This window comes from Nicotiana tabacum, chromosome 12, assembly GCF_000715075.1.
Source record: "Nicotiana tabacum cultivar K326 chromosome 12, ASM71507v2, whole genome shotgun sequence".
Taxonomy (NCBI): Eukaryota; Viridiplantae; Streptophyta; class Magnoliopsida; order Solanales; family Solanaceae; genus Nicotiana; species Nicotiana tabacum.
The window spans coordinates 94219893-94235592 of record NC_134091.1 but is presented as its reverse complement, the minus strand read 5'-3'; the positions used below and the strand labels follow the sequence as shown (position 1 = coordinate 94235592).

General features: G+C 34.2%; 2 protein-coding genes across 3 annotated transcripts; one reads left to right on the top strand and one right to left on the bottom strand.

The window, feature by feature from the left end:
- Positions 1–961: 961 nt before the first annotated feature.
- Positions 962–7547, top strand: LOC107803764 (uncharacterized). Its single transcript, XM_016627530.2, has 4 exons — positions 962–1317; positions 1401–1625; positions 5491–5556; positions 7255–7547. Exons 1-4 carry the CDS (start codon positions 1168–1170, stop codon positions 7396–7398), a joined length of 585 nt encoding a protein of 194 aa, XP_016483016.1. The 5' UTR covers positions 962–1167; the 3' UTR covers positions 7399–7547.
- Positions 7548–11102: 3555 nt separating this feature from the next.
- On the bottom strand, positions 11103–15478 carry LOC107803763 (transcription factor BHLH094-like). Of its 2 annotated transcripts, none has more exons than XM_016627529.2 (6): positions 14989–15478; positions 14118–14306; positions 13898–13963; positions 12608–12676; positions 12461–12532; positions 11103–11651 (listed from the first exon to the last, which is right to left on the bottom strand). In XM_016627529.2, the coding sequence occupies exons 1-6, from the start codon at positions 15214–15216 to the stop codon at positions 11490–11492; spliced, it is 786 nt and encodes a 261-aa protein (XP_016483015.2). In that variant the 5' UTR covers positions 15217–15478; the 3' UTR covers positions 11103–11489. The 2 variants fall into 2 exon arrangements, with proteins under 2 accessions (XP_016483015.2, XP_075082813.1); XM_075226712.1 differs by having other exon boundaries at positions 14118–14309; positions 14989–15473.
- Between the last annotated feature and the right edge of the window lie 222 nt (positions 15479–15700).

Here is a 15700-nt window from a genome sequence, read left to right as displayed (position 1 = left end):
AGCCTCTCGAAGATAAGTATAGACGTTTCTGTACCGATCCGCGAAACTCTACTAAACTTGCTCATGACCCGTAATACCTACAAACCTAGGAATTGAGTGGATGACTAAAGTAGGAGAGAGCTTTAAGGAGTGGAGTGGAAAGAAAAGAATGATTGTTTGCATATGAGTGATTTGACCAAAAGAAATAAAGTGTAAAAATATAAACAGGAATGAGTATAATGAATTAGATTACAAAGACGTATCTGTGACAAAATACTCTAAAAGTTTTGAAGAATTAATCCATAATAATTAGCCTATGATAGAATTATAATATTAATTGGTAAGTGATCATTCACCAATTAATTAGTGTAGATGAAATAGTGTAAGAATGTGATTAAGTATGATTAAAAGATCCTAATATTTTTATGAATTATATTAAAGCAGATTTTATGTATTTTGCAAGTGGCAAGCTATTTTGAGTTATTTACTTCATTACAAATATTTAAACAACTAAGATAATGATTAACCTAGCATGATATTATAAGTGTAGTTAACCTAGCATATACAAGTGAGTCTAAACTAAGTACATAAATAAAAAGTAAATACTATATCTACTAGTATTTTATTTTGGCTATATATGATCAGTGTTTTTCAAATTTTTGAATTATTTTTCAAGTTCCCATTTTTGGATGAAAATTTTTCTTTCACTCACATAACTTTATTTTTTTATCAAATAAAATATATATTCAAACACAACTTTAACTTCCAAAAATTATTTTTTAACACAACTTCAAAAAATATTTTTTAAATTTCAATCAAATCTCTATCCAAAAGCTAGCTAGATTGGTATTTGAAGATTTTATTTTCAAAATTTGTCAAAATATAAATAAAATCTATAAACAAATAAATATTTAAAAATAAAATTCAAACTTTGTGGCCAAACAGGAGCTAATAATACTTGGTTGAAAAAGTTTTTCAAAATTTGTTGTCAGCAGTTTCTGAAAGCCAAATTCCAATTTGTATCAGTTTTGAGTGTTGGAAGTTGTACTGGTTACTGCACCACAGGCGGCACCAATTATAGCCTACCTGTCGTCAACATTTTGTTTTTTCTATTTCTTTTTGTCGCTAATTTGTTTCATTTTAATCAATCTTTACCAGAACCTTAACAGCAATCTCATCAGATATCTAATGGCGGGAGCTGCCGTATTCCCAATATCACCACCATTTCCCGTCAACTTATCCTTGTCATCAACTTGTTTTCTTTCTCCAACTTGTCACTCATTACCTCTCCGTTTGCTTCTTCACAGAAACCCCAAATTGATCATTTGCCATGCCAAGGTCCATTAATTTTTTTCTATCTTTTGCAATCAAATAATCAATCATTTAATTTTTTCCTTTTTTCTGGTTTTGTCGGTGTTTAGTTTGATGGGTCTTTTGGAGAAGCAGCAGAGAGGATGTACGGAATGAACTTTGAAGGAGATGAATTGGTGGAGGAAGAGGATGAAGAAGATAGCGACGAGGAAGAGGAGACAGAGAGCAGCTTGGATTTGCTAATGAGATTAGTGGGGAGCATGTTCAGGAAGGTTTCAAAGCGTGCTAGGAAAGCTACTCGTTCTATACTGCCGGACGTCATTCCTCCACAGCTTGTAATTCTTCAAACTCCCTCTTTTCTAGTATACTCAATAATTAAGCATATCAATTACTAGCAGTGTTGGAGCCCCGGGGCTTTAAGTTAGAGGGTGCACTGCTGGGGCGGATGTAGAGTGTAATTTATGGGATAATCTGAACCCTATAGCTTTGGCTCGGACTCTCTATATTTGTTTAAAAAAAATCACTAAATAGATACAAATTATTGATTTCGAACCTAGTAAATCAAATGAGTTGTGGTAGAATCCCGAAACTCGAACCCATAGAGTTCAAATCATAGATCCACCTCTAAAATGCAGAGTGTCGCTTAATCATTTCTGACAATGGGTTTGGACTTTGTGGTGCGTGCGTATGTTTATTTCAACTAAATATGTAGTTCGAGTTCAAAGAATGCATCTGCACACCCCTAACAAATAGGATATTTCATATGAGATTGGTGTCTAAAAGACTTTGTTGCTGAACTAAGTGTCCTTTCATAGGCATAAGTTTAATGCTATAAGTGGAGCTTATCTACCTGGAACTAGACTGTACATTTCTTGGACTGAGGTGACTAAGTAATTGATAGACATGTATAGGAAAATCCGTACGCTCTCTATCAGCATCTCACCTTGACTGTGTTAGGATGCTGAAAAACTAAGCATTTTTATGGTTATTTGTAGATGTATGATGGCCATTAGTTCCGATTGAAGGATAAACTTTCTTTTATTTGTATGTGGAGGGAGGTAAACGGGCAATGGTGTCAATTCTCAAGTAGATCGTCAAAAGACTTATGTTATTCAACTGTAGGTGCATCCCTGTTTCAGTTGCACCAACCACCTGATCTCCCTCAAAATGGCTTTCTTCACCTTTTACATAAACATCGTCATGGGCAACTCTCCTATAGCGGCAGTGGTACACAAATTGCCAATGTGACGCTTGTGGTCACATTAAACCACAAACCAGTCTACTCTCATCTCAAGCCTTCCTAGCAGATAACATGGTGGCATGATCAGGTGCTCAAAGTAAATTAGCAGAATACTCTCATGCTTCTTAATGCCTTAAGCGTCAACTCAACAAAGATCTCACCCTCTTAGTCTTTTTCTTAAAAAACAATTGTGTTCCTCTTGGACTATGGTCATGACAATCTCATGGTAGAGCTTGTAGTCAGTGGGAGGTTTGCATAACACAGGCCGCTCATCGTGTGCTTGAAGCTTTGTCCTTCACTAGATATAATACTCTTGGACCGCAACTCATATATTGTGTATGTGCATCTGTAATGGCTAAGGCCATTGGTCGCCTCTTACTTCATACTGATCATTGCTCGAGTAGGGAAATTTCAAATTAAAAGTTTGTGCACTTGCCTCGTGCTTGCACCAACATACCCACTTATCATCACCAGATGAGGGTCAATCCTAAGTCCTTTTCTTGCTTCTAGTGCGACTGTCAAATAATACTCACACTTAGCATATAGTGTAAGACATTTCCAGCCATCATGTGATGTTGCTTCTTAAATACACTTCTAAGACAATTGATCCTTCTCTCAAGATTGAACCTAGCCAAGCTCACAACTTAATGCACGAAATTTAAAAGAGTGGTGCCTCCAGTGTTCAAAAACAGGGAGGTGTTTTTCACTCGCAAATTGTAGCCTGTAGAACATAGTCATCACGTACTGGCAACATCCAACTACGGACACTCAATTTTAGCACCGAGACTATGCATTGTCCATAGATTTTCCTAGCTCGTTGGTGACCTTAAACACTCCTTCAAGTTGCTAGACAAGCTCCTGAGGATGACATCCGAGATTGTTCAGTCGTGCAGCTTGTTGGTGGCACGCACAGTATGCAGTCACAATTTATGTCCCCTTATATATGTCTTAAAATAAACAAAGCGACAGGAGTAAACATGTTGTTGACACTATCATGGTGGCTTCAGTTATATAGACTCGTTTTGAACATCCTCTATTCCCCTGTCAAGTTTCAGTTCATTCTCATATTTGTGGACAGTGTCATTACCGTTTGAAGTTGCATATGATCACAGCAACGGTGAGATTATGGCAAGTGAAATTTGTATGAACTGAATTAGAAACAAGGCCATTTTCGGTGTGTGCAGTCTTGCATCTTAACATCTTTCAAGCTCCATCCCGAGATTTCACTCCTCTTGAATTCAACATTGTGCCCAAGCGACTAATACTCTTGCTGCACTGTAGGTAACCCTGATATGTGTTGTCTGCGTAGCGTGGCACTGTCGGGGCCACTGGCGGTATAACAGGTAGTACAGTCTTCTGTGACATTATGGTTGGTTGAGAGATCAGTGTTATTTGATATTCTATGGTACTACTGTGGTCTTCTTCCATTGATGGAAAGCAGCGTATCTTGGGTCATTCACCATCAGCTCTTGAATGAGGAATGAAGAAAATCATAACTCAACATGTGTGGATTTTGGGTGTGTTTGGTATGATGAAATTTTTTTTCTGAAAAATGTTTTCTAGAGAAAAGTCATTTTCTGGTTTTGGTTTCCAGAAAATACTTTTCAGGGAAAACATTTATCACTGAAGGGGAAAAATGACTTCTCACCTATGGGCGGAAATCATTTTATTTCACAATTATATCAACTTTTAACTTCATATCACTGCTTTAACTAACACTTGACATTATTATCAATTTTTAATACTCAGTATTCAACAAAACACTATCCAGTTTGCTAATATTATTATAAATCTTTAAAAAATGTATTTTCTGGAAAATATTTTCCAATGTTCAACCAAACATTGGAAAACATTTTCCATGAAAATATTTTTCTAAAAATAAGTCATTTTTCGGAAAATGACTGGCCTATACCGAACACACCATTTATCCAGACAGAGTTGTCTCTGTTTTGTTGTATTAAAGATGGGTGTATCAAATTCTTTTAAGACCAGCAATTAGCCAAGTTGCTCGGACTCTTCACTTTCGTTGCTGCACTCCTGTCGACACGACGTGGGTGTGGGTATGGGATCCGTACCGAATCTGATCAACCGATTTTGGGTACTTTGACCAAAATCGAGGAGAAATTTGGGACATATATAGTGTAACTGAAATCAAAATAAAAACTAGGGTAAAACTGAAGAGAAATTATATGTCGGTCCTTTTCCTTTTATCTCCTTCTTGGATTCTGCTCTTGATCAATATTATCTCCTTCTCGGAATACCTTGAGTTTTCACATAATGTCTCATAATTTGGACATATTTTTGTAACTTTATTTTAGATATTTGAATTATTTTTAGTCGAATCTCTGCACCCGTATCTATACCTGGATCCGTATCCTCGAATCTTAAAATTTAGATCATGAAGGATCCGACCTCTAGATCCGCACCCGTATCGGACACCCGCACCCGAGTCCGAGCAACTTAGGTAATCAGGGTATTGCATAGAGCAATTTACGTGTAAATTAGTTAGAAGTTTTTGGTTGTAACGACACACTTTTTATGATTTCCCATTTGAAGCTAGCATGAGCATCAATCTAACGTGAATTCCAAGGTATCTGGTTTCCCAACTTCGCTTTAGCCACCTCTTTAAAAGGGAATGGATGTTTAGCAGAATTGCAATGACTTATCCCATTGCATGGTAATAGTAAGTTGGTATATCTCCTAGTGTGCTAACTTTATGGTTTTCTTACTTTTACGAGTTAAGTTGATTTGTGCTTTCATGGCAACATGAGTCAATCCACCTTTAGAAACTTCAATTCAGCTCATACCTGGTATAGTACCGTGTTTCTTTTCTTTATTTACCATATCGGGGCTATCAGTGCTTTCGGTGTTTTCTTAGTTTTGATCTTCTAATTGATCATTTCCAGAAGTTATGTTCAGAATCTTCTCTCTTATCTCTTCTCATTGTTGGAGGAATGCAGGTTTCTTTTGCAGTTGATGGAGTTCTAATTTTGGCTTCACTCTCCATCTTGAAGGCATTTCTTGAGGTATTCCTCTGCCATGTCATTTTCTCTTACAGAGAACATAGAATAATGGCATGCTACTTGTTTTAAGGGTTTGCCCATTTAATCAAATCTGTTTTCTGCTTCTTTGTGGCTTCAAGCTGCCTATCCACTAATTAAAGGAAACAGATATGCAGTTCTAAAAATGTAATATAAAAGAGGTTTATATAATTTATCCAGCATAATGCTTATAAAATAAAAGTGTAAATTTAGTTTTTTGTTTTGTATTTTCTAGAGTCATGGAAAGTCCTTTACATCTAGAACTTTTACCATATAATTAGTAAACATATATACAAATTATGCTACTATTTCTTTCCCTATTTGTTTGTCATTTTCATTTATCAATCAATGGTCACTTAGACTAACTGCGCAACTAGATTGAATTTACATTTTGAATTTAATTTATATGTTCAAAAATTGTGCGAAGAGTACTTTTCTCTCCATCTTGATTTGTATGATACTCTTTCCTATTTGGGACTTCCCAAAGTGTTTGATGCCAAACCATTTTCGTACAACCTTTGCAACTTTCAAGAATTCAAGCTCATTAAGCTATTCAAATTCTTTTAACTTTAATAATGTGATATTTTCTCTATCAAACTTTCAATTACTAATCATTATTTTTTCTCTCACTTATATTAATTCATAAGCCAAGTATTTTATTTTGATAACGGGAAGCGTGTCAGGAAATAGGAAGGAAAAATTAACGAAAAGAAAAATTCAATTAACTTTACAAGACAAGATTTACGTGGTTCGACAATTTTTGCCTAATTTACTGTCACACAGAGTATAGTTTTATTGCCAGAGAAAAAGAACACTGTTATGATGAGTGATGCAAATGAGAAGTGATGCCTATTTATAGGCAGGGATCAGCTGAAAATCAAATTTAACATCTTGAGCCTCGTTCCAATCAAGTTACCCTCATATAAAATGGAACCGAGGGAGTATAAATTACAAAATACTCATATCAAATCAGTGAGGAGTAGAATAAAAACTGTTAGTGCATGATAACTTAGTTTGACCCTCAGAAAAAGACAAACATTTCGGACAGAGGGGGTATTTTTGATCTACCGTGTTAGCTGAACCAGTCTGTTTCTTCGGGTGTGTGTGCACGTGTAAAGTCTGCCAGTACTTCGCACTTTATTTATTCAATCGTTCAACTTGAAAAATCATTTTGCTGCTGCTTTGGGTAATGTTTCTATTTATTCAATCTTTCAACTTGAAAAATCGTTTTGCTGCTGCTTTGGGTACTAACAGGGAGGTAAAAAAAACAGGAGAAAGAAATATATAGGAAGATGATAGAAGTTTTTAGATCTTTTCCACCGAGCATTAGGCAGTGAGTAATTTATCTGTATCTAGACAGTTAAATCAAGGGTATCTCTGGATGCAACCATGTTATAGTTTTATCTGATGTCAAGGGCTTTTGGAAAAAGCACTTGTTTCATGGTTTCTGACCTAATTGTATGCACATTAACTCAGAAGTAATGTGCCAAAACCTTCAACCGGATTAGAAGATTAAACGCTACAGGTTCTGAAGGTTCTAGTGAAAAGCAATTTTACGTCTTCCATTCTAATTTAAGCATGATTAATGGTTAAATATATCAACTTCTGCTCTTGTGTGGATGAGATATTGATCTTTAATTGAACTCTGCTACTGCCTGTTGATTATGATCATTGTCCTTCTAGGTGATCTGCACACTTGGTGGTGCTGTCTTTGTAGCAATTTTGTTGTTACGTGTGCTCTGGTCGGCTGTTTCCTACTTTCAGTCTACTAGCTCAGGTTTTAACGATGGTGGGAGTTCATATGGCAGAACACAACCCGCTGCATGATTGAGCCTAGCCACATACCTTTCATCTGGTTAATCATTAACAATACAACAGTAATTCTTAAAACAAAAAAAACTGTTATTAGCAGTAAAATGTTCTGTAAGTAATAGTCACTTATAATTTGGCAATGTGAATTTTACATGTTCGAAGATTTTGGCAGCTTCTACAGGGAGTTGATTCATTTTTTGCTTGGAGTTTGCACATATTTTCAAATGACAGATGATGAAGCTTTGTGGTTTTTATTCCTCTTGAACTGTGTATCTTGATCTAGATATGAGGCAATTTAGTTTACTTATTATGCCAATTGCATGCTTCCTTAGCTAAAATGGTCAAGCAGTATCTCTATTTACTGGTTTTATCAATATTTCTCTTCAAGAAGGAAACAGCAGCAGTTTTAAATCGTCAGGAAAAAGGAAAACATGGGAAGGATTCAAATCCCACTAGAGCTTAAAAAAACCTTTGGTGATTTCCTTTTGTTGTAAGTCTTGGTGGATAGCGTTTATTTGAAAAGTACACAATTACCTAGTATATCATACTATAGTATAAGTGTGAACCTTTAAGATGAAGATTGAAAGACCAAAATAACCCTATAAAAAGTTAAGTGGCCTTAATACCCTTCAATAAATAAATCATTACATTATGTTAACCACTAGCCAACCTATTCGCTGCTAAATGTATAGAGAATGTAGGGAGTTGAGTGAAAAATTATTTCAATTAATAATTAGTGAAAGGAAATCAAGCAAACCACTAGCCAATCTCTTCGTTTCTAAAGAGAAATTGAGAAGTTGGATAAATGTACATTAATTCAATTAATAAAAATATAAATTTAAATCAAGCAATGCCAATCATGAAAGAACAATATAAAAGCAAGAAGGGGTTGCATTTCCCTCCAGCCTTCTTATCATTGGCTTTGATGCTTTGGATGCTTTTTAGTAGATTTTATTTAATCTTTGAATTTGAAATTGAAAATAAGAAATTAATTATTTATTGTGTAGTCTGATTATGATAGTATTAAATGAAGTTATATATAGTATACTCCGTATAATATGTGATAAGTAGTTATTTACATAAAAAAAAATGGTAGTGTTTGTATATTTTAATTTGCAGGGCTTATCTAATGGTATGTTGGCAACTTAATTCAATCTTCAGTTGTTTCTGGTTAGCTGGCTTCACAATGGTATTTTTGAATCTATTTTTCTTTCATATAGTGTTTACAAGTAAATTGCCATGACAATTATGTTTGGTCATGTGCATCATTCAGAAAGAAAGTTAAGAAATTAGAAGAATATATTATACAATTGAGTTATGATTATAAAAGAACAATGAAACACATAATAAGAAATTGCTCAATTGATTCAAATCTTTTTTACAAATAAGAGGCTATAGATACTTTCTTAGAATAAACAATATAATATATAATCAACTTAAATTTTTAATTATACTAGTGGATGATTAATACATTAATTTAAATATTTATAAAAATTGTATTAATAAAAGTAATCATGGATGAAAAATTAATTAGAGATCTCTTAAATTTTTGTTTTTTTTAAAAGTTAGGTCGTTACTAAAATATAGAAAAGGCAATATTGGATTCCCCAAGTTTCTTTGACAACCTATCGATTTATAGCATATGCCTTTAGACTCTAACTATTGGCATTATTTGATCGTAAGATAGGACTTTCTTTATTACATAATGCATAAATATTTCACAGGTTCAGAATAAATCCAATTTTTGAGGTCAACACCAAGTCGCTAAAATAAGATTAAATTTCATCATTTGACTATTATAACCTCTTATTAAATGTTAAATTTTAGATGCGCTGAAATTTTTGCGCCAATATAATTTATTGCTACTGTGGGATGATCTCAATGTAAGCCTTTTTACCTCTTAGCATCATGCTTTTTCCATCGGTTAAGAAACCAATCAGCAACTTATATAAATCAACATTTAAAAGAAGATATAGTCGAGGAAAGAAGTAAATTTGCAAGTTTAACGTGTAAGTTCATTGTCTCTTATATAAATGTCCATGAAATTGTATATTAATATTATTTATGTAATTTTTAATTAAGCAACACCGTCTACTGTTATTTAGTATGAAATAGTATTTATTTTATATTTTTTCCGAAATTCATATACTCTTGTGCCATAAATGAAATATTACGTAGTCGAGTTTTTCTCCCTTCAACTTTCATTTCCTATTTAAATTTTCTTTTCGTTTTCCTTTTCAGAATTTTTCATTTTCTGATATGATAATTTGAGAATTAACTAGGTTAATTTAATACGACAATTTTATAAAAAATAATTAAAGTATTAGTGTAATTTATTGAATTACTTTATTTATAAGGCACATACTGACATTGAAGAGATAAGAAAATGATGCAATGACCATATATCTCTACAACCGTTGCTTCTACATTGCAGGATATATGTATCCATTGAGGAATACTTAATACACTAGACTTATATATGTGAATTTTCAAAGAATTTATCATAATTCATATATCTATTGTCACGTCCAACGAGAGCATGAGCATTCCACTATTCTTTCTTCTCATGGGGCATATTTTATTCCATTTTGTTGAAAATTTTGTTAGGTATTGTTCAATTAAATAAGCGTTCTTTTATTGGAGGACAGTGTGTGGTAGGTAAAATACATATAAATATTAATATTATGATTTTTCGTTCCTTTTAAATATTAATAAATTATTATTGTTATATGTAAAATTATAAAAAATTTAGATTCAAGTTATCTTGCTTGAATAGAATGGTATTTTAAAATTATAACACGATATCTATATATATCTATATTCGTATCTACACATATTACCTTACCAACATTATATAGGCCAAATTCAATTATCCTAACAACGTCACATCAAATTCAACAAATCTGAGTCTAGAAGATATTAATGAACTATTACTCCAACCTTACTATTTAGTAAATCTTTTTATGTTTAGTATATTATGCTTGATAATGACAAAAGAAAGTAGGCAATCAAATAAACGTTTATTTGATTCAAACAATGTGTTTGAATCAAAATAAGATACTTTTTCAAACGTTTATTTTATAATTCAAACATATTGTTTAATAATATATGCGATTTTTTAAAATTGTATACTAAATTATATGGGATACATATGTTCTATAAATTTTGGTGGGTTAGCCAATATTTGACAACTGAAATAAAGTAGTACTATTAGGTGGCTGAAGAACTAAGAGGTATAACTCTTCAATCAGGGTTGTCATGCTTGGTCGTTTTAGTTGGAAAAATAAGGTTGCAAGAATTGTACCCTCAATAGTTAGCTTTTTTAATGACAGGTAAATGCAAATAATTCTTGAATGAACAATATTGAATTTTATTTGATTCTATTATAATTTTGTTGTCTTGACGTGTAGAAGCTTGTTAATAGTTCTCACATGATAGTACATGTCATGTATGTACAAACTGTGAATTAAAATTACATAGATGTCAAGAGTTCTGGTCATGACATACCAGTTGAAACATGAGAATGAAACATATATCGTTTCAAAATAAAATATTATGTGTGAGATACGTATTGCATGTTTGGACCTAATAACATCAAAATTAATTTCATTACACATTGTACTACCCGGCCTCAATTTCACATGGAATATGTCAAATAATGTTGCATTAAAATTTCATGTTACTCATCCCACTCATGTATACTTTAAATAATCAAATCATTTTAAAAAAAAAATATATTGATTGATATGTACGTGTCCAAAAACTAGTTATATTAATAGACATCCACTTAAAGCTAAACTGAAGTCTGAACACCACTGTTATTATAAATAAATAAAAAGAGTGCCTTCTACTCCGTGTTACTTCTTCCCACAAATGCTTTTAGAACAACAGGCACAAACTTCAGCTTCTTGATATACCTTAATAACCATTTCAAATAGGCATCTTCACCATTATACTATTCATTCATCATATACGATAGATTCCGTACAATGAACAATGAACAGAAGATACGGTGATTTGTTTCTGGCTGTCCTAAAGATTTTCAACAACTCTGTGCCTGATCAGAAACAAGCTATCTTTAAATCAAGGAACTATTATTTAGCCTCCTAAGAATTTATTAGCCTTTGATGCCGATTATTTACTTTATCTCTTTCAAATCCACCGCCAATCTGCATATGCAACCAATCTGGTGATGTTCCCCCAGCATATTCCCTTGTACCTTGTGAACCAAATGCCATAGCGTTTGCCTCGAATGCTTGCTGCCCGAGCTGGAAAAACCAGAGCACCTCGTTATGATTTCATCTAAGAATTGAAAACATTTCTCTATGTACGATTATTTGTGCTAAATTATTTTTAAAATTACAGAATGTATTTTCCTTTTTGAGCTTAGAATATCTTCCTTTTCTCTCTTTACAATTTTGCTTTGGTTTTTCTTAACACCTTTCCAACTTATATCAGGAGCTAAATTTCAACGTGCTGTTAAGTGATCCCTCTTATACACACTCGTTGCAATCTTGTATCTTCAAACTAAGATATACTTTGTAAAGCGAGATGATAATAAGAGTAGCTCAGAGAAACCTAAACAATTGCCAACTGTCAATCGCTACAGTTCTGTGTTCAGAATTGCTAGGCATTTATCCATAACTTTCAAATCAGTCTTTGATAAGTTTTCCGCCAGTCTCAGAAATTTTGCGTGCTGCTATTTAATCACTAATTATAATTTCAAGGAGCTAATACTTGGCTATGTCTTTCATGTCTTTTTCTAGATGTGGGCACAAGGCCCCCAACCTCCTCCAAATACCAAAAATCTTGATACGACATCCAAGGCTGACGGGAAGTTATGCCATGAAAAAGACAGATATCGGATAAGGGCATAGAGTTCACCCTTATATATCAGCAAGTTAGAAGGTAGCTGAGGTTCTAGTGGAGTTAAAAGTGTTCGACAAACAAGATTATATGTGTAGTTTCCATGAAGGACATGTTTAAGGTCATCAGAAATGCAAATTACTGGTTTGTTATCGACATGAACAATGAAGAATAAAATACAACTGGAAAGACGTTCTGATGTAACACTTACATCTTTAGTAGGAAATCCTTCGATGTGTGGGGGTACTCTTGTATTAACTGCTTCAAGCTTCATCGATAGGAACTGAAGATTCAAGAAAAAATGTTTAGTGTAGAAGTCTCAACAAGAACAGTGCAACAAGTAAGGTGGATAGCATACCTCAACCTGGCGTTGTAATGATTGGACATAATTGATTATCTCATCAAGGACGAGAGCTTTTCCAATAACCTGTAACCAAACAATGTCAAACTGACTTTCCCCATTGCATTTCAAAAGCAAATGGTACATACCATTGAAATTGGATTCACATTTTGATGTTAATTTATGTGAAGAGAATTAGAGGTTAAAGTCCCACCATCCTAGCACCAGCGATGGGGCTAGAACGCAGGCAGCTTTAGAGACATCAGGTTCATTCTGCTCTATTTTCCAGAAGAAATTAGATGTTAAAACCAGCACAATTCCTGCACCAATCATGTGGCTGGAATGCAGGTAGCTTTAGAGACATTAGGTTCATTACACTATAGTTTCCTGACAAATGAACAGCGGGTACAGTTAGAGAGTTCTTTGAACACCAACAAATGCCTGATAGCAGGAAGGCTGGTACAGTTCTGAGGTCAAGTAGGAGAGCAAGTAAAGACCTTTGGCATAGAAAAATATGACGAAACCTACATGCTGTTGCTTTAATAAGTAGTTCAAACAGATGGCTCATTTGTATCCACACAGCTAAATATTCAACAAATTGAAAGCTGATCATAATGACAAACAAGAAAGATAAGTTCCAAGGCTTTGCTTGCATAGGGGCTCTTTAAGAAATTTGCTAACTGCTACTGTCTTATTTTGTCGAAGTTGATGTCTTTGAGATGTCAACTAAGGAGACCAACATTGATCCAATTTGACTGTAGTGCAATTTCTGAAAGAAATTTTGTGAGCCTTTGTTTGAAAAGGATGACAAGGTTAGCAGGTTTTGCCAGTGAGACTCAACCCTATCATCTCAACCAAAAAATAGGGACATTCGGTCAGAGGCGGATTTATAGGGGGGATTATGGGGCACGTGAACCCATGGCCTCTCCGTAAAATTAAATATTTTATGTACATATTTTGTAAAACTGGTATAATACTAACTGTTGGCACCCATGCTCTAAGAAGCCTGGATGGTGCACTTGGTTGAAGGTTGAGTTATTTACCAAGAGGAATAGCAATCAATTCCCACTTAATACATTTTTTCCTCCTTTTTTTAGTAATGCACCCATGTATTAGAAATCCTAGATCCGCCTCTGGTAATAAAGTCCAAGACCACCAAAAGTATCAGTATGCATTAGATTTTCTTTTTTTTGGTACATTCAGATTCATCTAATAACTAAAAACAAAACAAATGGAAACGCAGCTGATCGGAATGAAGGTTGCTTCAGATTTTTCAACAGTAGAAAGATAAAGGAAACTGTAGCATACCTTGTTACAACCAGGGACCAAGTCTTGTAGGATTTTCATCCTCTCACTGATCTTTTCTCTCCTGGCCTGCAAACCAAAATGGTCCAATCAGCAAATTCCATTATTGCTCATACATAACCATCATTTCCAAATTATGACTTTTCCACAAAACCCCATAGTGCATTTGGAATTAATGTCGGATAAGAAAGTGTAAATGATGAAAATAATGAGGAAGAATTACTCTTTCTGCTAGGCTGTGACTATCGGTAGCTTGACCTCTCCTTGCTCGCACATGAATGTAATCTTTAGGTGGTTCAGCTGACTTTGCAGGTTGGTCTGCAGATTTTCCTGAATTCCCTTCCCCATCACCCCCGGATTCATGGTTCTCATTTGATCCCGTGGCCTTCAATCGTTTACTATCAGATTCACTCTGCTAAAAAATAGTAAAAGATGTAAAAAATTATAAGGACGACATTTTGTATATTAACATCACCCCAGAATTATCCGGAATGTGATCACCTCAAAACAAACAAGAATCAGATAGAAAAGTCAACATAAATCAATTGCGAAAAAGGTCCACTCTAACTAACACAAAACATTGCACCAAGAAACAGGAAGGGTCAACAATAAATGATGTACCCATCTCATTCTTTACCAGCTTTCTACAAATAGCACATCGATCACATAGGCAGATCCAGAATTTGAGCTTTTGGATTCTAGTCGGGGATTTTACCACAATTCATTTGATTAACTGTGTTCTAAATCAATAACTTGTACTTACATTTGTATGAGCCAAAGCTACTAGTTTCAGATCAAGAATCCATAATTTGTATGAGCCAAAGCTACTGGGTTCAGATCAAGAATCCGTAACTCACCCTCTACATCGGTCCATGATAATGAGCAAGATAAAATAACAGAAGCTCAATCAATGAACTAATCTTCAATCCAAATTAGTAAGTCTGTTTCCCTCTATTCAGGATTTGAATACGAAGTAATTATTGTTTAATCAAATAAAGGAAGGCAGAATTAACTGAAGAGCAGCATTAACGTACACTACTGCAGTTGCCACAGCAATGCAATAAAAAATTTAAGATAAATTTGAAAAAGAATACCAAGCCATTGCCACTAGTTGAAACTCCTTTGGCAGATTCGTCATCGTCGCGTCGTTTCGTAGCTGAACCGGTTCGATGATTTGTTCTGTGGTCGAGATCATTCATGGGAATATGGTGATCTCCATTAGCATACGCATTGATCGGAAAGGGCCAGATCTCCGCCAAATTAAAGGGCGGATTAGCGGCGGCAGCTTGAAATGCTCTTGCTTCATTCATCATTGGATCCATTTTAGAAAAATGCTAATGTAATAACATAAATAAATAAATAAAGAAAATGTAGAGAAATCAAAGCGGGGAACAAGAAGAACAGAGTTAAAGGGTGTGTGTCTGGGCGAGATGGACTGTCCACCACCAATATTCACTATTCACTGTAGAGAGAGAGAGAGAGAGAGAGAGAGAGAGAGAGAGAAAGAGAGAGAGAAAAGAGTTGAAAAGAAGTGACTTCGAATGAGGTCTTAACTCCCAGTGTTTTCCAACTCACGTGTACTCGATCCACTCTCACTTCACTTATATATAGAAAAAGATTCCTTCTTCTTTTTTTAAATACTAGTCTCTCTACGTGTATTCCACATATATATTTGTAAAATATATATAAAATATATACTCTATCCCTTTCAATTTATATAAACTCATTTGATTGGGCACAGAGTTTAAGAGAAGAGAGAAGATTTTTAAACTTGTAGTGTAAAATGAGGTACATATATTTTGTGTG

Excerpts from the sequence above, each read along its gene's own strand:
- LOC107803764 (XM_016627530.2), top strand. The coding sequence starts at position 1,168 with ATGGCGGGAGCTGCCGTATTCCCAATATCACCACCATTTCCCGTCAAC. Across the intron at positions 1,318-1,400 it reads TGATCATTTGCCATGCCAAG|TTTGATGGGTCTTTTGGAGA; the intron begins GTCCATTAATTT and ends GTCGGTGTTTAG. Across the intron at positions 5,557-7,254 it reads TCTTGAAGGCATTTCTTGAG|GTGATCTGCACACTTGGTGG; the intron begins GTATTCCTCTGC and ends TTGTCCTTCTAG.
- LOC107803763 (XM_075226712.1), bottom strand. The coding sequence starts at position 15,216 with ATGGATCCAATGATGAATGAAGCAAGAGCATTTCAAGCTGCCGCCGCT. Across the intron at positions 13,964-14,117 it reads GTCACAGCCTAGCAGAAAGA|GCCAGGAGAGAAAAGATCAG; the intron begins GTAATTCTTCCT and ends TTTGGTTTGCAG. Across the intron at positions 12,677-13,897 it reads TGGTCCCTGGTTGTAACAAG|GTTATTGGAAAAGCTCTCGT; the intron begins GTATGCTACAGT and ends GTTTGGTTACAG.